The 24268-nt window shown below is 41.1% G+C and overlaps 1 protein-coding gene across 2 annotated transcripts in view; it reads right to left on the reverse strand.

Annotated features, from left to right (window-relative positions):
- The window catches only part of CUL2 (cullin 2), a 275413-nt gene that overhangs the window by 239708 nt on the left and 11437 nt on the right, over positions 1-24268 (reverse strand). For both annotated transcript variants that reach the window (XM_033931518.1, XM_033931517.1), the window contains exons 2-3: positions 12852-12965; positions 3607-3748 (exon numbers count right to left, since the gene is read on the reverse strand). In XM_033931518.1, the coding sequence (XP_033787409.1) occupies positions 3607-3725 (119 nt within the window). In that variant the 5' untranslated portion in view covers positions 3726-3748; positions 12852-12965. The remainder of the gene's footprint in view (positions 1-3606; positions 3749-12851; positions 12966-24268) is intronic.

A 24268-nucleotide genomic window follows, 5' to 3' on the forward strand; every position in this document is an offset into this window, starting at 1 on the left:
ATCGCTTTTTCCCTTGTGGGTTCCGTCACCATTTGTCTGAGCAGAGCCTCTTGAAAGGCATCCACAATCTCCCTACTTCTTTCCGATTCCGCAGACGGAACATTCCAGTCCGCATCCGGCAGGTTGAAATCTCCCAACAGCAGAACCTCCTCTTTCCTTCCAAACTTTTGGATATCCACAATCAGATCCTTATCAATTTGCTGCGATTGAGTCGGAGGTCTGTAGACTACACCCACGTAGATAGAAGTTCCATCTTCTCTTTTCAGAGCAATCCATATTGCTTCTTCCTCTCCCCAGGTCCCTTGCATTTGCTTATCCCTCATACACAAGTAAGGTCTCTACGATCCACTGCGTAAAATCTTCTTATCGTTCCCTCATTGAAACTGATCAGTACTATGAGGAAATCCATTTTTTCTGTTAATGCACCTTTTCTCTGGAACAGCATACCCAACTACTTGCGGAAAATACAACATTGATCAAATTCAAGGTCATGTTAAACATTCCTTTTTCGAGATGCCTTTGTAACCTAAACTGTCCTTTTTAGGACAACTTAGATTTACTATTTCCCCAACCTTTTGTTGTTCCCTTTAAGTGTTTCCTCTTTTTCTATCAATTGTAATTCCCAATCCCTTCTTCCCTTTTGTTCCTGTTCGTCCGTGTCTGTAAATCATTTTTTTATTTCCCCCCCCCCGGTCTGTTTTAGCCTAAATTATTTTTTTAATTGGTATAATATTAAGGTATTTTGTACACCGCCCAGAAGGTTCGAGTGGGTAGTATAGTAAATTTGAAATAAACTTGAAACTTGAAAATGAGGGCACCACCAGCCCCCTATAAGGAGAGTAAAGTAAGCTCTCATTTATTTTTCTCTGGCTCTATCTGCTAACAGGATAACATGACCCACTTATCTAGGCTGGGCAGGGCTAGATAAGTATATATTTAATTAATTTCTATGATCAAGATTCAAGAACTATCACCACCACCACCACAGGTATGGATTTTACAACTTGAATTTACATACTGCCCTTCTTGATACAAGAATTCAGAGCAATTCATAACATAATAACCAAAATATAATAAATCATCATTGTAAAAATTCATCCTTCAATTCCAATCCCCATTATTAAAAATGAATATCAAAGTTAACCACTTAACTTTGTCAAGATATTCAATTATGACTTTCAGAGATCCAAGATGGCTGCGGACTGATCAGGCTGAGCAACTCGCACTAGTGAGCTCGCTTGTATCAGCTTTTCTATTAGCAAATTTACCTTTTGATACATGATGCCAAAGCGGAGAGGGAAGAGTTCAGCTGGGGCCTCGCAGAGCTCATCAGCAACCGGTTTTGGCAACATACAGGAACTCCTACAGCGGATGCAAGCCACCTCTCTTTTGTTGTCCGAGACATTCCTGCCAGAGACGCCCCGGGTTAGCAGGACGGAGGCGGTCTCCTTGGGACTGGATACCACTCTTAGTCCCGACACTAGGGTGCACCACCACGCCCTCAGGGCACCAACTCCCCGAGGATGGAGCAGCACCAAGATGTTTAAGCACTACCCATCCTGAAGGCTGGAGCGACCAGAGAAGGGAGAGCTGAGCTGGACTCTCCACAAATGGACGAGAGTTCAGGTATGAACCTGAAGCAATGGTATTGCATGGGGACAGACGAGTCCAGAAAAAAGATCAGCGTGGTAAAGGAGCAGCTGGAGATGAACTTCATCAGCAAAAATTTATTTTGCCTCAAGTCTAGAAACCCCAAGAGGTAACTTTAGAATCCATTTGGGACCTTGTGGTAAATATACCGACCTTAATAAATCCTCATTTTCAATGCTTGGAGAAGAAAATGAAAGCCCAGGCAATAGACAAAGAATTTATAAACTAAAATGCTTGATTCTAAAGCCTCTTTGGGTAATATTAATCAAGAAATAACTATGTCCAAAAATATTTAAGACACTTTGATAAAGGACAATACAAATCTTCAAAGAAAATTGGAATCTTTGGAGAACTTTTCCCGATCTAATAATATAAGATTGGTTAATTTCCCTAGGAGCACTATGTTTACTCCTAGGGAAATGTTAAGAGATGCTAGAGGCTTTGGAGATTGCAGAGGAGGTTTTACCCCCTCTATCTTAGGTTTATTATTTGCCTGATAAATTGCAAAATCTGCAAGAAATTGCTCCGGATTTGAATGTAACTGCATTGCTTGAGCTTTCTGATAAAAGAGTCAGTAACACCGGCGATTTTACTATTGATGGTGGCTATGGCCCCGGATAAAAACTGGCTTATGAAAATTTACTTCAAACATAAGCAGAAGGAATTCTTAAGATTGAAAATACAAATGTATCCAGATTTGGCCAGAGATACCCAAAGGCGTCGGAGAGAATTTTTGTTATTAAAATCCGGAGTTTTGGCCTTAGGGGCAACATTTTATTTATGTTCCAAGCAGCTTCACACGACAGAGAATTTTGATTGTTATTGCTTGGAGCTTGTTCTTATAAATATTTCAGAACTCAACTGAAAACTTATCTCTTTTCAAAATACTTGGTCTAATAATTTCTGTCATTCTTAAATTATTTTTAGTTTATAATCTTTTGTAAACCATGTAGAACTCATGGTTACGCAGTTAAGTATGATGTTATGTTATATAAATGCATTGTGTACTATTCTCCTCTCAAAAGTATGTCTTCTTCGAACCCTTCCAACTAACAACTTTCCTATCGCTATCGCGACTGGAAAAGGAAAAAGATAAAATCTAAGGGATCCTTTTATGAAGGTGAGCTAGCGTTTTTAGTACACGCACCGGATTAGCGCGCACTAGCTGAAAAACTACCGCCTCCTAGTGCGCGTGCGCTATTCCGCACGTTAGGATCCTAACACGCCTTTGTAAAAGGAGCCCTAAGTATGTAAGCCCTAAATTAAAGTATTGTATTGACTTCAACCAGATTAGTCTTGTTTCTTTGTTTTCTTATATTTTTTCCTTTAAGATCCCGTTACGTTAAGTCTTGGATCTTATTTTGAATTCAGGACTTGAGCTGAATTTAAGCATGTATTTTTTCCTTTATATTTTGTTTTTGTAATAATTTCACGCTTAATTTGCTTTCTGTACAAGTTTATACTTGATAATGTTAATTTGAAAATGATAAATAAATAAATAAAAAGATATTCAATTGCAACTGATCAGCTAATATGGCTGAATATCTGGTTAAATCTACATGTACAAAACTTGGAGTAGGTGGAGAAAGTTGTCTGCATGGAACTTTCCAGACAAAATTGGCCAGCTAGCATAACCAGTCACATTTGAAAATCTACCCAAGACAAGTCTCAACCTGGACTCTTTTGCCTAGTCATTTTCAGCAGACAGATGGAGGATTTTGAACCATTTAAAATTTACATGGTTAAAAGATCATTTTAACCACATAAATCCTAGATAAATGAAAAGAATTTTCAAATCTACTTAGCCACATAAATGCAAAAGTAAACAGCAAGACTTCACTGTAATGTAATGTGAGAAGGCCAACAGCTAAATCCCCAATAAAATCATTTCAGTTCTTTTGGCTTTTCTAAACTTTATATGCACACTCCACAACTGTTAGTCTCTTTAAAGGATACGAAAATCGGTCATTCCATGTTGCTCTCTCAACATAATCTAGCATAACAACTGCTTTGATTGTCGTTAAGAGTTTGTTCCATGTTTCATCAAAATCCACTAACCGCGGTTTCAGGGACATTCTGGGGTGTTCAGTGTTAAAATCTGTAGTGAATAAAAAAAAAAAAAAAAAACAACAACAAATGAAGATATCATTTCAAAGCTTCTCTACTATTTAAGTTAATCACATTTATCCTTAAGAATGGACCAAAAAGAGGAAAATAATTCATAGTTAGCTGCTATCAATAACTACAATTTCAGTTTTTCTGATAACTGCCATTGACGTAAGTATGCAATAAACTATAAAACATTTCATTTATTTTACAGATAAATAAGGAACTGTATTTTACATGCAGCATCATCTGAGTGAATACAAGATAGACAAGATTGAGGAAGCTTTTAGAATGGCACTACTTTCTGACCGTGTGTAAGAATTTTCATAACTGCACAGATTAGATATCAGGCATAGTGAGGAGTTCAAAGTTTAAGGATTGGATTTTTTTTTTTTTTAAAACACAACACACATCAACTAAATTGTCATAACTTCCATAAGACAATTCTTTCAAAGCTATCTTGAAACCCAAATGACCAAGAGGTCTAACATACCTTTTTTTTTTTTTTTCTTTCTTAGTTGAAATCTGTTTTGAAGAACCACAAACCAACAAATGCAAAATGGTAGACAAGAGATATAAAAGTATACAAGAAAGCCCCCTCCCCAAGAGGACTGGACTCTGATGTCCTCCTGGGTAACAAAGGCACCCCTTCCCCCAATCCCCCTGGCAGACCCCCTCCCAGCAAACCCTCCCCCCTCCCTCCCCAAGTCCAAAAAAAGGGGGAACCAAAGTGACAGGTGAGGTCTGTTCAAAATGCAACTATGACTCCTGGGATGCAAAATGTCCAAATAAGGAGACCAAGTATGGACAAAGTCTCTGCTCCTGAGGCGAGAGGAGTAAGCTATTCTGGCCTCCTATCAGTTCGTGTAATTTATTCCTCTAATATCAGAAGGAGGGAGGAACATCAGCCAACCAGTAATTCAGAATACACTTTTTCCCCAGGATATAGCATTTATTCAAAAACAGTTTTTCAGCAGAGGTATAAACAGATAACACAGAGAAATGAGCAAATACATGAAACACAGAGAGAGGGACAAGAACATGCAACAGATTCCGAAGGAGGAAGCCAAAGCTCCCCAAAAACCCTGAATACTCACAACCCCAAATGCCATTAAAGTAAGAATTCACTTCAGTTAGACAAGTAAGACAGTGTTGGGTGTCCACACAGCCCTTGTGGTAGGCCCGACTCTGGGAGGCATACGCTCTCAACAGGGTTCTTTAGTGGCTCTCATGGAGCTCAGCATTATGCACTAGGGCTCGGATACGTTTAAGAGCTCGGAGCAAAAAAATCCACCTCAAGCCTCCAACACCGAGGAGAAATCCCAGGGAGGCCCAAGGGCAATAAGCAGCTTATGAAAAAAGGAGACCAAGACCTGAGGCTCAGGATCCTACCCCCCCCCCCCAATCTAAGAAGGCACAAAACCAAAGCCCAAAATCCAAAGCTAGGGAACCTTCAGGAAGAGATTGCACATAGTGTAGTAATTGACAATGAGCATAAGCAAGGCCAGGGGAGGCAATGCAACGCTGCAACTGCTCATTGCAGGACAAGAGCCCCTCATTGTCCTGCAAAACATAGGAAAAAAGCGCAAAGCCCCCAGCTCGCCATCTACCAAAGACCGAAGGGACCAGCCCCGGTGGAAAGTAAAGGGTACCAGTCAGTGGCAATAAAACACTAACATGGGGGTCCTGACGCCACAGAGGAAGCAGCCGCTGCCACACCTCCCAGAGCAGTCTAAACAAGACACTACATCTAGTAGGAGCACGCACCTCCACCAGCTCAGCATGGAGAAGACAGAGAAGGTGAGTAGGATAAAAATAATCTTGCTTCAGGGAGGTATCAGTATAGAGAGTAGTACCCAAAACCCAATCCCGAATATAGCATAACAGACAAGCCTGATTATAAAGAGCAATATTCGGCACCCCGAAGCCTCCCCGATCCCAAGAACCCACCAGCAATTGCTACCACAACTTAGGCTTCCTGCCCCCCCCAACAAAACTTCGAGAGCAAAGAGTAAAAGGCCCGGACATCTTTTTTCAAAAGATGACACAAAGGGAGTGTCTGTAGAACGTAAAGCCACTTAGGGAACAACACCATCCGAAAAAGATGCACCCTCCCATCAAGGAAAGGGGCAAATCACACCAAGTAGCCAGCAGTGGAAAGCAAGTGATCTACATTCAATCGGTAAAGGCCCCAAACATCCATGGATAATTGGATTCCCAAGTAGTGAAAGATCGCAGAAAGAGGAAGATAGGCAAAAATATCTGGAAAAGTTAAGAGAGGCTGGTCATTTAGTCAGGAAAGCAAAGATGCAAATGGAAGAAAAAAATAGCTGACATGGTAAAATGGGGAGACAAGACATTTTTTAGATATATTAGTGATAGGAAGAACTGCAAAAATGGCATTTTGACACTCAAAGGTGATGGGGAGAATATGTAGAAGCTGATTTTAAAAAAGCCGAATTGATTAACAAATTTCTGTTCTGTGTTCATGGCTGAAACGCCAGCAGCGGGACCACAGAAAACAAACATGAATAGGGATGGAGAAGTAATAGACCCTGACTGATTTTCAGAGGGTTGTGTGAAGAGCTAGCTAAAATAAAGGTAGTGAAGAACTTATGTGCATGACAGAAGAGCGGGACTTGGGTGTGATTGTATGTGACAATCTTAAGGTGGCCAAACAGGTTGAAAAAGTGATGGCAAAAGCTAGAAGGATACTAGGTTGACAGTAGGAAAAAAGAGGTACTGATGCCTCTGTATAAGATTTTGGTGAGACCTCATTTAGAATATTGTGTACAATTATGGAGGCCGCACCTTCAACAAGATATAAAAAGGATGGAGTCTGTCCGGAAGAAGGCTTTTAAAATGGTATGTGGTCTTCATCATAAGGCGTATGGGGACAGACTTAAAGATCTCAATCTGTATACTTTGGAGGAAAGGCGGGAGAGGGGATATATGATTGAGAAGTGTAAATACCTACGTAATGTAAATGCGAATGAGTCGAGTCTCTTTCATTTGAAAGGAAACTCTGCAATGAGAGGGCATAGGATGAAGTTAAGAGGTGATAGGCTCCGGAGTAATCTAAGGAAATACTTTTTTCAGAAAGGGTGGTAGATGCATGGAACACTCTCCCAGAAGAGGTGGTGGAAACAGAGACTGTGTCTCTGAATTCAAGAGGGCCTGGGTTAGGCACGTGGGATCTCAGAGAGAAAGAGATAATGGTTACTGTGGATGGGCAGACTAGATGGGCCATTTGGCCTTTATCAGCCATCATGTTTCTATTTTTCATGTTTCTTTGGGTGTCATTGTAGATAATACGATGAAACCTTCCACCCAATGTGCGGTGGCGGTCAAAAAAACAAACAAGATGCTAGGCATTATTAAAAAAGGGATGGTGAGTCACCAAAATTGATGGATCCAAGATGGCCGCAGACCCTACCGGCTGAGTAACACGCCGAAGAGTCTCACCTCTAACAGCTTTTAATCCGCTGCCCGAGATATCTGCTCCCTTCTTCATGCCGAAACGAAGAGGACGCAGTGCCGCTGGAGCCTCGCGGCAGCCCGGTGCAGCGGTGTTCGGCAACATTGAGGAGATCCTCCGACGTATGCAGGAGACACCCCGGGCGTCGGGGGTCCCGCTGGAGTCGCGCCGGAGCGGAACGGATGTCAACTCCTTGGGCTTAGAAACAACATTAAGCCCCGACGCCAGAGTACCTCCCCCTCCGCCTCAGGTTACCAGCTCCCCACGAGAGGAAGTGCTGTTGGAGCATGAGCAGTGCTCTCCCCCGGAGGCCATAGATATCAGAGAGGGGAGACTGGAGACTAACTCTTCTTTTCAGGAGAGTTTGGAAGAGACTGAGAGTACAACAACTGAAGGGGTAATTTGGAACCAGAGAAATGCTGTTCAAGAAAGAACATCAACTTCAACTGGTGAGACTTCTCATTTTATTAATGCATTTCATATTGAAAAACCCAGAGAGGTAACCCTGGATTCTCTTTGGGATCTGGTGGCAGATTTGGCAAAATCTGTGAAACCCCAACTGAGCCAGTTGGAAGAAAGACTTAAAGTTCAAGAGGTTACAATGGGGAATTTAAAAGCTGAAATTGATGAGTCTAAAAGCTCCATAGAAAATATTCATCAGGAGTTAAAAGTTTCTAAACAAATTAGAGAAACACTAATAAAAGATAATACTAACTTGAGAAGGAAGCTGGAATCCTTAGAAAATTCCTCTAGAAATAATAACCTCAGATTAATTAACTTTCCGAGGATTGCAACAATATCACCGAGAGACATAGTGAAACGTTACATGATGGAAATATTGGAAATTTCTGAAGATATGTTGCCACCTCTTACGCAGGCTTATTATCTACCTATTAAAAGAGAGGAACAGCAGCGCTTACAAGAAAAGGACCAGCAACCGTTAGATGTTACTGCAATATTGGAGCGTTCTGATATAGAAATGGTTACTCCAGCGACACTGTTGATTACAGTAGCCTTAGCACCAGATAAAAACTGGTTGCTTAGGCTTTTCTTCAAAAATAGACTTAAGAAATTTATGGGACTTAAAATATTGATTTTTCCAGATTTGGCTTGAGAAACACAAAAAAGGAGACGTGAATTTCTTCTTCTAAAACCAGGGGTTATAGCTTTGGGGGCGACTTTTTATCTTCGACACCCTTGTAAATGTGTTATACAATATAGTATGAAAAAATATGTTTTCTTTGATCCAAGCCAGTTGACAACATTTTTGTCTACAGCACCTCAGGTTTAAGGTGGAATAAGAGGATAATTGATTATTGTTGTCCTGTCTCTGCCTAAAGGGCCTATTTTCTTTTAATAACAACTTAGTTTGTTAAAATTACTTTAATCATCCGCTATGCATGCCTTGGATCCATATAGTGGACTAGAGTTGAAGTTAAGCTATAATGATTTTTCTTGTAACAAGTTTGGTAGCAGAAATGTTTATATTAGTACTTTACTGGCTTATCTTTATTTTTCTGTACAAGTGATACTTGAATTGTAAATTGAAAAATATAAATAAACAAAAAAGGGATGGTTAACAAGACTAAAAATGTTATAATGCCTCTGTATCGCTCCATAGTGCGACCTCTGCATTCACTAGAAAAGGTTCAAAGAGCGACCGAGATGATAAAGGGGATGGAACACCTTTCGTATGAGGAAAGACTAAAAATGTTAGGCTTCTTCAGCTTGGAAAAGAGACAGCTAAGGCGAGATATGATTGAAGTCTACAAAATCCCGAGTGGAGTAGAATGGATACAAGTGGATCGATTTTTCACTCTTGTCAAAAATTAAAAAGACTAGGGGATACTCAAAGTTACAGGGAAATACTTTTAAAACCAATAGGAGGAAATATTTTTTTTACTCGGAGAATAGTTAAGCTCTGGAATGCATTGCCAGAGGTTATGGTAAGAGTGGATAACGTAGCTGGTTTTAAGAAAGGTTTGGATAATTTCCTGGAGGAAAAGTTTATAGTCTGTTATTGAGAAAGACATAGGGAAAGCTACTGCTTGCCCTGGATCAGTGGCATGGGATGTTGCTACTCCTTGGGTTTTGACTAGGTATTAGGGACCTGGATTGGCCACTGTGAGGACGGGTTGCTGGGCTTGGTGGACCTTTGGTCTGACGCAATAAGACTATTCTTATGTTGACAGTGAGAGAGAGAGAGTCATATTGCACATGGGGGTGGAGGAGAGAGGAAGAAATGCTGTGCAGGCATGGGGAGGGAAAAAAGAAGGAGATTGATCCAGGACAGAGGGTGTGAGGATGCTGTACAATTGGAAAAAGGGAAGAGGGAGAAATGCGGACCATGGTAGGAGGAAACAAGGACAGCAGCAGAAGAATTTGAAAAAGACGGGAAAGCGGAAAAAAAAGAAACTGGGACCAACTTGATGGAAAAAATAAATCTCTAGACAACAAAGGTAAAAAAAAAAAAAAAAAAAAAAGGAATTTACTGACTGAAATATGTTAGCTCCCCCTCCCGATTCACAGTTTCCCCACTCGTGAATTTGGTTATTCTCAATTTTTTGCCCCTTGTTTTTTTAATGCAGAAATGCTGCCCCAGACATCCCCCAGACCTTACCTGGTGGTCTAGCGGTGACGCAGGGCAGGAGCGTAGGATGATCACTCCTGCCCTGCGTCACCGCTAGACCACCAGGTAAGTTCAGGGATGCAGGAGGGAGGCAGGGTGGGTCAGTGTGGGACAGAGCCGGCCCAAAAAATTATTCGAGATTTTCCCTATTCGCGGGCTGGGTCTGCTCATAACCCCCACGAATGTCTTTGTATTATGTTCAAAAGAAAAGGAAATGCATTTCTGGTTTTATTTCTCCAGAGCTGAAGTAGACTCACTAGGATCACCCAAATTTTTAATCTTGGTTTATATTTGAGTCAACCTTTTTTCCTCCTTTTTTGGGAGGGGGGGAAGGTCACTTTGGTTTATATTCAAGTATATATGGTAATGAATTCTGTTAGAAAAAAAAACAAAAAACGAACAACCAATTTACAATAGTCCAAACCCCATCCATTTATGTGAGAAAAAGGGGTTACAAAAGTTCAAATATGCAACATTAAAACTGCTTATGAACTGCTTTTAGGGGAAGAGGCTCATAAAGCTATGTATATACAAAAATCAGCTTATTATGTAGTTATTAAGTTACTTACTAAGCCAAGTAAAATTCAACAGGTAAACTGTCGTTACCTGGTGATTTATTTTTAGGTAATTGTTTCATTGCATCAATGATCTCATAAATGGTTAAATCTTTCTCTAAAGATAGATTCATATAACTTTTTATAATAATTAAGAAATTGTTGTAATATTTGAGAGTCACTTGTATGTATTAGATCAGTAGAATCCCTTATATGGGAAACACAGGTAAGATGTTTGGTTTTTAAATATTATGCCAACATGTGACCTGATTTATTGTTACCTGCATAATAATGTTATGAAGCATTTGCACCAGGAATGGACAGATGTAGCAGATATTTCTCTGTGGTATACTTCTGTATTTGATTACAAAATTCCTTATAAATTAAAAAATATATGGAGTACAGCAGGCCTTTGGTCACTCTCACAACTTTATGACAATGGTTCCTTGATCCCATTCCAGAATATTTGTGATAGGCATAATTTGGACCCTGAGCAGGAATCAGTTTGGTCCTTGTTAACTCAATCTGCATATACTTTTCACAACTTGTCAAGTGTGGGTGCAGATGGTCCAAATACTCACATATCACTTCCATCTGTACTGCTCTCTTACATTCTAAAAAATCAGCATCTTTAATATATAAAATCATTCAGACTAATAAAACCCAGTCTGAAGTCAGTTGTAAGTGGGATACGCAACTGGATTTATAGCTGTCCCTTTCAGAATGGGAAACTTTCTGGTTTAAATCAATTAATCCCACTATGTCTGCATCTTTACTGCAATCTTCTTACTTTATTTTACTACTAGACTCCTGCAAAGCTAGCTAAACTTCCACGTACAACCACGGATGTTTGCTGGTCATGCAATACCTCTGTAGGCACCTTGTCACATATGATATTTAACTGTGATAATTTGCTGCAATATTGGAGCACCATTACGGATATATTCTCTATATCTGTTCCTTTGTCGTATGACATTATTATACTGTGATCATCCAATTCTAAAGTTGATATTATTTCTACTAGTACCAGATTCTTTGATTTTATGATAGCTCTAGCCTTACACATTATTTGTTCTACATTGGAAAAATAATCAACATGTATCTTATCATGAGTGGTGGAATACCTTATGTGCATACAGGAACTATGAAGAGATTACAGCACTAACACAAAATCACTTACCATCCTTTATTAGAAATTGGAAAATTCTAGATAATTATTGGACACAACATCTATTAACTGATATTCGCATTGCTACCTTGTAAAGATTTACATTCTTGTTTTCAATGCAGCTATTGTTATTGTTTGTATCTCTGTTGAAAATTTATAAATAAAAATTTAAAAAGAGAGAACTGATAAAAATGAACAAAAGTATAAATACAATGCAGATTCACTTATAATAATAATAATAATAAAAAGTTTCTATACCTCAGGACCGTAAAATTCTATGAGGTTTACAATAATTAAAAATGCTACAGATTGAATAAAACTTACAAAGCTAAAAAAAAACCAACACAACTGCTTATGAACCCATGGCATGAAAATATCATCCAGTCTCAACATTTTGCATCCGAGACTTTAGTTACCTTTTCCCCAAAGATATTAAGGCTCCCTTTTATCAAGCTTCAGTAGGGCATTTTAGCTTAGGCCGGTGACATAAATGCTCCGATATTAGTCTTTAATATATTTTGTAAGGTTTAGTTCTTTGTTTGTTTTGCTGCCCCCTCAATTTTGTAATTTTACTGATATGTTCATCGCTTAGAATTTTGAATAAGCAATTAATCAAATTTATAATAAACTTGAAACTTGATAGGAATTGAATGAGCATTGGAACATTTATCTCATTGGCTCGTGCTAAAATGCTCTACCATGGCTTGATAAAATAAGGCCTTAAATTTAGGGCCACAGTTATCGATGTGAGCTAATGTTATGGGAGATCATTTTACCTCAACTCATATTATTTTAGCATAGGTTCTATTTTATGCAATGATACCTAGTTACTATTAAGGGGTCCTTTATCAACCTGTGGTAGGGGTTTAATGCACGTAATACCTCCTGCTGCGCTAGCTATTAACGCCTGCATTGAGCAGGCGATAATTTTTTAGCCGGTCGCGGGGGTTAGTGTGATGAAATATCTGACGCGCTAGCGCGGCTTGATAAAAGGACCAAGTCAGATTAACAGTAAAATACAGTAATCCATTTATGGCAGCCTATACTGATAGCTTCCATCATTAATATTATCCTAAACGCACAATAGTTCAATTTTATATTCATGCAATGAACAGAGAATATGTATACTTTTTTCCCCAAATATGTTAACCAATGATCCATCAGCAGGTTAAAAGTTAAATCTTCATTCTACTTGTAGTAATTTATGAGGTGTGCATCCATTAATCTTACATCAAATTGCAATCTAATATATAAATCCTTACATACCTGCCAGATTAATCGTAGGCCAGTCCAAACCCGTAGCTCCAAATCAGGAATAAACATACATACTGAGATGCACAGGTTATTCATCAGCAGAGAAACGGATGAAATCACTTCTTTCTGCAAATTTAAGAATTTGCACACTAAGTACCAACTCTTTAAAAGTGTGAGAAATAAATGAAACTGTTACCACTTACTTTTCTAATCAACATTGATATAGGCTCAAGACTTAACATGCTGGTCTAATTAGTTATCAAATTGCATGTTGCATCACCATACCATCACTTCTTCCTGAGCGCCACTGTGTGGTCAACTCAATTCCTGGCAAACTTTAATGCCATATACATCTGGTACTAATAAATATCAGTGAAAATGCTGTTGGAAATTAGATTCATGTAAAAAAAAACAACAACAAAAACAAAACAAAACCTGGAGAGATAGATAATTTTTAATTAATTTCTACATTCTGGTCAAGTTAAGTAAAGACAAAAGCAGTTTAATTTCTGTATGAATAGGATAAAATCTGGATCTCAAACTCAAGTGGAATGCACACTTGGAGAAAAATTCACAATTTTGAGTAATTAATATTGTGACCATAAAAACTGAGCTATAAGCCTCAATGTCTAAATTATATATCTGTGGCGTGGGCTCCATGTTGTAGGTTTCCCTAATATAATTACTATTTTTGTGAGAAACTTAGAACATAGGAACATAAGAGTTACCATATTGGGACAGACCAAAGATGTTGCAAGAAATCTCGGTGAATCTGGAAGATGTACTAAGCCAAACTGACAAGTTAAAAAGTGATAAATCACCTGGACTGGATGGTATACATCCCAGGGTACTAAAGAACTCAAACATGAAATTGCTGACCTGCTGTTAATAATCTGTAACCTGTTGCTATAAATGTCAGCAGTACCTGAAGATTGGAGGGTGGCCAATGTTAACACCAATTTTTTAAAAGGGTTCCAAGGGAGATCTGGGAAATTACAGACCGGTAAGCCTGACTTCAGTGCCGGGCAAAAGGGTGGAAACAATTATAAAAAATAAAATTGTGGAACATGTAGACAAATATGAGACAGAGTCAACATGGGTTCAGTTGAAGGAAATCTTGCCTCACCAATTTGCTTGACTTATTTGAAAGGTGTGATGTACTGTATTTAGATTTTCAGAAAGCTTTTGACAAAGTTCCTCATGAGAGGCTCCTGAGAAAATTAAAGAGTCAGGGGATAGGTAGCAAAGTTCAGTTGTGGATTAGGATTTGGTTATCAGATAGAAAACAGAGAGTATGGTTAAATGGTTATTTTTCTCAATGGAGGGTAGTAAACAGTGGAGTGCCACAGGGATCTGTACTGGGACCAGTGCTATTTAATTTATTTATGAATGATCTGGAAATTGGAATAACGAGTAAGGTGATTAAATTTGCAGGTGATACAAAACTGTTCAAAGATGTTAAAACGCATGCAGATTGTGAAAAATTGCAGGCAGACATTAGGAAATTAGAAGACTGGGCATCCAAGTGGCAGATGAAATTTAATGTGGACAAATGCAAAGTGATGCACATTGGGAAGAATAATCCAAATCAGTTACTGGATGCTAGGGTCCACCTTAGAGGTTAGCGCCCAAGAAAAAGATCTGGGTGTCATTGTAGATAATACGATGAAACCTTCCGCCCAAGTGGCAGCCAAAAAAAGCAAACAAAATGCTAGGAATTATTAAAAAAGGGATGGTTAACAACACTAAGAATGTTATAATGCCTCTGTATCGCTCCATGGTGCGACCTCACCTGGAGTAGAAACATAGAAAAAAGCAGCAGAAAAGGGCTATAGCCCACCAAGTCTGCCCATTCCAAGTATCCCCCCCCCCTGAATTTACTCCCTTAAAGATCCCACAAGAGTATCCCATTTTTTCTTAAAATCCATCACACTGCTGGCCTTTATCACCTGGAGTGGGAGTCTGTTCCAATGATCCACCACTCTTTCGGTGAAGAAGTACTTCCTGGAGTCACCATGAAACTTCCCTCCCCTGATTTTCAGCGGATGCCCTCTGGTGGTCGAGGGTCCCATGAGCCAGAAGATATCATCTTCTGACTCGATGCGTCCTATGATGTATTTATACGTTTCAATCATATCTCCCCGTTCTCTTCTTTCCTCGAGTGAGTACAGTCGCAATTTCTTTAGTCTTTCTTCATACGGGAGATCCTTAAGCCCCATGACCATCCTGGTGGCCGTTCGCTGAACCGACTCGATCCTCAGCACGTCCTTTCGGTAGTGTGGTCTCCAAAACTGAACACAGTACTCCAAGTGTGGCCTCACCATGGCTCTGTACAACGGCATCATAACTTCAGGTCTCCTGCTGACGAAACTTCTGCGGATACACCCCAATATTTGTCTTGCCCTGGAGGAAGCCTTCTCCACTTGATTGGCAACTTTCATGTCCTCGCTAATGATCACTCCTAGATCGCGTTCCTCCGTGGTCCTAACCAAGGTCTCACCATTTAGTACATAAGTTCTACGCGGGTTTCTCTTGCCCAAGTGCATTATCTTGCATTTTTTAGCATTGAAGCCTAGCTGCCAAGTATTTGACCATTGTTCCAGCAGCAGTAGGTCGTGTGTCATATTATCAGGTAATAAGCATCTGCCTACTATGTTGCAAAGTTTGGCGTCGTTGGCAAACAGTGATACCCTTCCTCTAAGTCCTTGCGTCATATCTCTTATGAATAAGTTGAATAGAATCGGGCCCAGGACCGATCCCTGCGGCACTCCACTGATCACGTCCGACGCTTCAGATGGGGTACCGTTCACCACCACCTTCTGAAGTCTGCCACTCAGCCAATCCCCAATCCATGTAGTTAGAATGTCTCCTAATCCTATCGATTTTAGCTTGTTCAGTAATCTTCGATGAGGGACGCTATCAAATGCTTTGCTGAAGTCCAAATATACCACGTCCAGTGACTCTCCGGCGTCCAGTTGTCTAGTAACCCAGGCAAAAAAGCTAATCAGATTAGATTGGCATGATCTACCCTGGGTGAACCCGTGTTGGTGTGGATCACGTAGTTTTTCTTCGTCTAGGATTGTGTCAATATGCTGTTTGATCAGTGTTTCTATGAGTTTACACACTATAGACGTGAGACTCACTGGTCTGTAGTTTGCAGTCTCTGTCCTGCAGCCCTTTTTATGGAGTGGGATTACATTGGCAGCTTTCCAGTCCAAGAGGACCCTTCCTGTGCTTAGGGAAAGATTGAAAAGAACAGATAATGGTTCTGCCAGGACTTCCCTTAACTCCCTGAGCATTCTGGGGTGTAGGTTATCCGGTCCCATGGCTTTGTTTACTTTGAGTCTTGATAGTTCGTTGTAGACACTACTGGGCGTAAATTCGAAATCTTGAAACGGGTCTTTCCGGTTATCTCCCGTCTGAAGCTGAGGACCAGCTCCCGTTGCTTCGCGAGTGAATACTGAACAGAAGTATTGGTTTAGTAATTCTGCCTTCTCAGAGTCTGATTCTGCAAATTTACCGTCCGATTGCTTCAAGCGTACTATCCCATCTTTGTTTCTTTTCCTGTCACTGATATAGCTGAAGAAAGATTTATCCCCTTTCTTAATTTTCCATGCTAGCTCTTCCTCCATTCGGAGTTTGGCCTCTCTGACTGCTGTTTTGACAGCTTTGGATCTGTCTAGATAGTCCTCTTTTGCCCCCTCTCTGCCTAAATGTTTGTAGGCGTTAATGCGTCTTTTTTCTGTTTAACTAGTTCTGAAATTTCTTTACTGAACCATTGGGGTCTTTTGTTTCTCCTACGTTTACTTACTGTCTTTATGTATCGGTCTGTTGCTTCATGTAGTATGCTTCACATATCCTCCACGTTGTCAGTTTGTGCTTGTTTATGTAGTTCCTGATGGACAAAATCTCCCATTCGGTTAAAGTCTGTGCCTCTAAAGTTGAGAACCCTTGTTGCTGTGCTTGTTTTTGGGAATCCTTTTCTGAGGTTGAGCCATACCATATTATGGTCGCTGGAGGCCAGTGTGTCTCCTACTGAGACTTCAGTGACACTATCTCCGTTGGTGAGGACTAGGTCTAGTAACGCCTGGTCCCTGGTGGGTTCCAATACCAATTGCTTGAGAAGTGCACCCTTTATGGAGTTTAATATTCTTTTGCTGCTACCCATAGTCGCGGAGAGTGTGTTCCAATCTGCATCTGGCATGTTGAAGTCTCCTAGCATTACTGAGTCCCCGCGCAGTGTGATTTTCTCTATGTCCTCGATTAATTCCATGTCTTTGTCCTCCTGTTGCCTGGGAGGTCTATATATCACACCAAGGTATAGGCATTTTTCATTCCCTCTGGCCAGATTCACCCAGAGGGATTCCCCAGTACTGTATTCCAATTCTGGTCTCCTTATCTCAAGAAAGATATAGCCGCACTAGAAAAGGTTCAAAAAAGAGAAACCAAGATGATAAAGGGGATGGAATGCCTCCCGTATGAGGAAAGACTAAAAAGGTTAGGGCTCTTCAGCTTGGAAAAGAGACAGTTGAGGGGAGATATCACTGAAGTCCACAAAATCCTGAGTGGAATAGAATGGATACAAGTGGATCGATTTTTCACTCTGTCAAAAATTACAAAGACCATCCAAGATAGCGTCAGGGACGGACACGTAGTGCAGAGCTCTTCCTCCACTAGACCATTTAAACCTGCTTACCTTTGTTTTTTGTGTTTCAAAGGCGCTTGTTACCTTCGATATGGGCAAGCAGAAAGGAGCTGCCCGGCTGCCTCCTCCTGTGGCTGGCAGCCCCAGAGGTCTGGTACAGACAACTATTAAGAGCAGACTTGTGCGTCAGGTGAAAGAGACACTTCAGGAGGATCGCCAAACTCGGCAGCAAACCTCAGTTCAGATTGGGTTTTCCTTAGCCCAATCCAGGGGCAAGCTCCTCTCCAACCCGGAATTGAGTGTCCTACGAAGAGAGAGGTGATACAGCCCTCCCAAGAGGCATGGCAGCTGTTAAAACCCATGAGGAGCAACTGGAGGAGAGTCGATGGTGGAAATGGATCCAGCTGAAGCCCTAACATCAGCACTCTCTGCGGAGGCTAAAAAGACCATATCGTCTGTGAGAGGGAGTGAGTCTTTTGGAGAGTTAAGCTCTGGAACGTATTGCCAGAGGTTGTGGTAAGAGCAGATAGCATAGGTAGTTTTATGGTTTGGACAATTTCCTGATGCTCATAGAGTTCTATGAGTGTTGGAGCAGCGCAGAGCATTCAGTGTGCTGGCCGGAAGAAAAAAAAACCCAAACACTTTCGCGGTAAAAATGCAAAAAAGGGAGACAAAATTTTTTGATAGTGAAAGGAGAAAGATGAAAAATGGAATTGCGAGACTAAAAGATATGAACCGATACATGGAGAGTGATGAGAAAAAAGCAAACATATTGAACAAATACTTCTGTTCTGTATTCACGGAAGAAAATCCTGGAGAAAGACTGAGATTGTTTGACAAAGTTACACACAAAAATGGAGTAGATACCACGCCGTTCAGAGAAGAAAGTATTTACAAACAACTTGAAAAATTGAAGGTGGACAAAGCAATGGGACCAGATGGGATCCATCCCAGGATATTGAGGGAGCTCAGAAAAAACATAAGAATAGCCTTACTGAGTCAGAGCAATGGTCCATCAAGCCCAGTAGCCCATTCTCATGGTCGCCAATCCAGGTCCCTAGCAATATTCCATGCTACCGATCCAGGACAAGCAGTGGCTTTCCCCATGTTTTTCTCAATAACAGACTATGGACTTTTCCTCCAGAAAATTGTCCAAACCATTCTTAAAACCAGCTACACTATCCATTCTTACCACAACCTCTGGCAATGCGTTCCATACCTTAACTATTTATTCTTCAAGTGAAAAAAAAAATCCTCCTATTGGTTTTTAAAAGTATTTCCCTGTAACTTCGAGTGTCCCCTAGTCTTTGTAATTTTTGATGGAGCGAAAAATCGACCCACTTGTACCCGTTCTACTCCACTCAGGATTTTGTAGCCTTCAATCATATCTCCCCTCAGCCGTCTCTTTTCCAAGCTGAAGAGCCCTAACCTTTTTAGACTTTCTAAACTAAACTAAACCTTAAGTTTGTCTACCGCCTCATCTCCATAAAGATAGAGCTCGGCACGGTTTATAGGTAAATTCAATAAATTAGAGTTTATGACGAGGATAGCTAGCTTTAAATAGAAAGCTTTACATGATACTTGGGAAGGCGAGAAACAAGATGGTGGCGGCGTGTTAGCACTCAGTGCAAGCGCTCCGTCTTACCTCTGCCTCAGCTGTTTTTCCTGGGTCCCGAACTAGTTTTTGTGTCGGGACCGATGCCTCACAGCAAAAGAAAGGGCGTTATCCGGCTGGACCTTTCCACAACCGGACAAACGCAGATGGAACGCTTCCTGACGAGTTCACCAGCCATACAAGGAGGGGGAGCCCCCGCTGTAGCTTGGGTGAAAGGAGACGCTGGATCCATGGGGTTTGAGACATCACTCTCCCCGCCAGCAGCACAATCACTGCCAAACCCAGCAATGGAAGGCTTGGGCAATGTGAGCTCTGAGAAGCTGATGAGCCCGACGTTCTCACATGGGGGAAGGCACCAAGCAATCCAGGATGCCGAATCGAACACCTATCGAGGAGCAGAAGCTTCTGATTCCTCATAGACAGCGACACTTCAAAATATTTGGAGTGCGCTCCAGAAGTTGGAAGCTGCTTCTACTAAATCAGCAGGAGATATCCTGAATGTTGTGAGTAAACTGAATGATTTGACTATTTCAATTCAAAATATAAAAACAGAAACTAATATAAAATTTGAAAAAATTGAAAAAGAGAATTCCTCATTGCAAAATGTTTCTTCAACAGTGGTAAAAGATAGACTTTTCTACTAAGGAAAATTGAACAGTTGGAGAATTATAACACGCGTCTTAATTTTCCTTAACTTGCTTTTATTACACCAATTGAAACCTTTAAAAAATACTTGAGAGAGAATTTGAAATTCTCATCTGAACTTTTGCCACTAGTAAATAAAATATATTACCTGCCTAAGAATTTGGAAAAAGTTGCCTCCTAATCAAATGGATATTCCCCAATCAATGGATTTAAACAATATAACAGGTATACTAGAAAGCTCCCAAGAAGAAATTGAATACTGCGGAACTTTGATAATTTCCTTAGTGTTTGAACAGGATTTGAATGCAATTATGAAAGCTTATTTTCTATTCTCTCAGAATTTTTCATGGGTCAAAAAATCTGGATATACCCAGATGTAACAAAGACTACTCAAGACCGAAGGAAGTTGTTCTTAGCTATGCGAGAAGAAGTATTAAAAATGGGAGCTACATTCCTACTTAGTTACCCCTGTAAATTGTCTTTTAAGATATGCTGGGACCAAGTATGTTTCTTTTGTACCAGAACAGCTTCGACACTTCTTGGACACAAAGAAAGTTATCATATATAGTAAAACGCTAAGTGCGCATGCGCACTCCAACCTGCGTGTTCTGTATGTCCATGGCAGGCAGGAGTGTGCATGCACGCTTACAACCGCCCCACACTCGCGGACCCCAAGGTAATGTTGTGCGCTCTGGCTGACTTACTTACACTCCACGCCCAAACTGGAGGGAGAGGGAAATACCGCTGTGCTTCACATACCCGAGTTCACTTAATTCACTGGTCTTATCTTATCTCTTTGACAAATTCCTGACTCCCCCCCTCACCTTTTAACCCTGTCTTGTATCTCCGACATACCTCCGGATTCTCTGACCACTCCCTACTCGCAAAGCTATGCTGATTGACTTATTTGTAACATCACTGTATATGTACGGTCACTTATTCTGTTAACCGCTCTGAACTGTTATGGTACTGCGGTATACAAAAATAAAGTTTATTATTATTATTATTCCTTGAATGGTTAAGAGCGGCAGCGGCTTCTCTCATGAGCCCCCAGCGCTGCTTTCAGCTCCTGCTGCACGGGGCCCACGCTGTTCAGTTTAGGAACCAGCTGGCCCGAGCCAGCCAACAATACCGGCAGGAGATACAAACTGCAGAAAAAGGAGGCGGGACTGGCGGCCTCACGCACAGCACGCATAGACAGCACGGGGACCCAGTAAGAGGTGGCCAGCATCAGCGACCTGACTACTGCTGGATCAAAGACCAGACCTTTCCCACCCGAAGTCCTACGCCCGCTGCTCACACATGCCCCTAAACTCCCACGCAGCCAACCTTGGAATCGCGCACGGGAGCCCCACCCCGATCGGCTCCTCCAGGCCGACAATGCACACGGGGCTAAGACGGCCAGTCGAAGCACCGGATCTGACGCTGCAAAAACGGGCGCCAATAACCCTGCATGCTGCTCCGAGGACCAGCAAGTCAACAAAGAGGAAAGCCCTGAGCACCGCCCATGGCACATGACGTTCAGAATCGGTCCCGCGTACTGCATAGGGAAGTGGAGGGGGAGGGAATGCTGCTGCAGCACAGGGAAGGGGGGAGAAGGATAGGGAGGGGCCAGGGAGCGAACTTGCTTTGTTTGGGGGGGAGGGGTGTGCTGGGGGCAGGGGAATTTGCTTTGGGGGGGAGACAGATTTTAAGCAGTTTAAATGTTTTGGTAGTGAAATTAAATAAAAAATTAGTCTGATGTCAGAGGAAGGGCGGGACTGCGGCAGAGGAAACAGCTCCGAAGCTGTTTACAAACATCACTAACGCCGCGATCTTCTGTGCAGGATGCTCTTCAGAGATAAACCGGTGCGTGAAGGCCAGGGGGGAAGCCAGACACCAGTGGGAGGCCAAGGGGAACTCGCAGGCCTTCCGGGGAGGGGAAGGGGATGAGTAGTCCTTCGGTATTGGGGGGGGGGGACAGGCCTTCAGGGGGGAACAGGCAGGCCTTCAAGGAGGGAGGGGACAGGCAGGCCTTCAAGGGGGGGGAAGAAATAATGGGTCTAAAAATAGAGGAGAAGAAAAGAGATGATGGACAATGGGATTTAGGGAGGGAAGGAACAGAAAGGGAGAGAAGTTGGACACAAGGGATGGTGTGGAGGGGGGATAGAGATACTTGATAGGAGGGTAGCTGAGAAAAGAAAGGGAGAGATGGTGGACCCTGGGGTGGTGGGGAAGGAGGGAGAGATGCTGGATGAAAAGGTAGTTAAGAAAAGGTGGATCTGTGGAGGGAGACGAAAAAAAGGAAAGATGCCAGAGGACAGAGATGGCAGGTGGATGGTTAGCACGGAGAAAGAAGAAAGAAGGAGACCCTGACAAGCAAGTTATTAGAAGACAACCAGAGCCTGGGACCAACAAGATTTGAATAATGACTAGACAACAAAAGGTAGGAAAAATAATTTTATTTTCTGTTTTGTGATTAAAATTGTCAGATTTGAAATGTGTATCCTGCCAGAGCTGATGTTAGACCGCAAACGTGAGCTAGGATTTAACAGAGAGAAGAAAAGTTTTTTGTTTGTTGATTTTGTTTACACCACAGCACCAGTGTGGTTAGGAGAAGGCAAAGGGGGTTAAGAGGCTATAAAATAACCCTACCAAGATGTTTGAAAAAAAACACCGAATTGGAAAGGAAAATCGAATCGAAAAACCAATTCAATAAGCTGAAGTCGAATCGAAATTTTTTTTCCTGAATCGGGCAGCAATAGTGGGCAGAGGTGGCCAAGAGGTGCTGTGACCTTATTTTGGGCTGTATAATATGTGAATTGCTAAAAAACAAAACAAAAACATTAGTCACCCATAAAAGAGTTTTTAAAAAATGCAAATCACTAATAATAAAACCCTAAGCGCGCATACGCACTCCTACCTGCTTGATCCGTTATCAAAGAAAGGCAGGCAGGCAGGGGGCCAAGGAGAGAGACAGACAGGCAGCGCACAAGAACGAAAGACAGCGGGCAGGGAGAGAGACAGAAAGAAAGAGAGACAGACAGCGAGAGAGAGAGAGAGAGAGAGACAGACAGACAGCGAGAGAGAGAGAGAGAGAAAGAAAGAGAGAGAGAAAGAAAGATAGATAGACAGCAGGAAGGAAACAGACAGAAAGAAAGGAAGAAAGAGACAGGGGCAGGGAGAGACACAGAAAAAAAGAAAGTCAGACAGACATATAGTAAAACCTTGGATTGCAAGTAACTTAGTTTGCAAGTGTTTTGCAAGACAAGCAAAACATTTTATTAAATTTTAACTTGATATACAAGCAATGTCTTGCAATACAGGTACATACAGTATACACACATCACAACTTAGCCGATGGTTCTTCTCTCTCCGACACTGCACGAGTGTAGTGACTGTTCTAAATGAGCAAAGTCTTGCAATAAGAGTATATACAGTATACACGCTTCACATCATCACAACTGAGCCAATGATTTTGTGTCTCTCCAACGCTGCAGGAGTGTAGTGACTGTTCTAAATGAGCGAGGTCTTGCAATGTAAGTACGTATAGTATTTTGTATTAAAGTTTTTGGGTTGTGGAACGAATTGTCTGTTTCAATTATTTCCTATGGGGAAATTCGCTTTAATATACGAGTGCTTTGGATTACAAGCATGCCTCTGGAATGAATTATACTCGCAAACTAAGGTTTGACTATATATTCTAGCACCTGTTAATGTAACAGGCTTAAACACTAGTTAATTAATAATATAAAAGTGCTGTAGAAAATTGGGCTGTGTGTCACGTTAAGCTTTTGCCTCAGATTTATAGTGTAATTTTTTTAATTAATGGAGACCTCCTTGTCTCTATTTCTTGTTTCTCACTATTGTTAATTGAGGTCTAAGACGGGGATTTAAAATTATTCTATACTGAATAAGGGTCTTCCCTTCTTCAGTTCTTCTATATACATTTTTTTTATTCTTGATGTTTTTAGGTTATATTAATTGTTTTTCTTGATGTTTAAATGATCTTCTGTTTTTCTGTAACAAGTGGATTTTTGTGGATTTTATTTGAAATTATAAATTAAAAAAAAGAAAGCTTTACGTTTTAGAGAAAAGCCATGTTTTCAGATGCTTTCGGAATAATTGGAATGAGCCTAGGTTCAGCAGCGGGGCAGGGAGGTTATTCCAAATCTCAGTCTTTCCTCATACGAGAGGAGTTTCATCCCCTTTATCATCTTGGTCGTTCTTTTAACCTTTTCTAGCACCACTATATCTTTCTTGAGATAAGAACGCAATACTCCAGATGAGGTCATGGCATGGAGCAATACAGGGGCATTGTAACAGTTTTAGTCTTGTAAACCATCCTGTTTGCTTTTTTGGCCGCCACCACACATTGGACAGAAGGTTTCATCATATAGTTTACGATGACACCCAGATCCTCTTCTTGGGTGCTAAACCCCAAGGTAGACCCTAGCATCCAGTAATTGATTAGGGTTATTCTTCCCAATGTGCATCACTTTGCCACATTAAATTTTATCTGGCACTTGGATGCCTAGGGTTCCA

Source organism: Geotrypetes seraphini, chromosome 2 (assembly GCF_902459505.1).
Source record: "Geotrypetes seraphini chromosome 2, aGeoSer1.1, whole genome shotgun sequence".
Classification (NCBI taxonomy): Eukaryota; Metazoa; Chordata; class Amphibia; order Gymnophiona; family Dermophiidae; genus Geotrypetes; species Geotrypetes seraphini.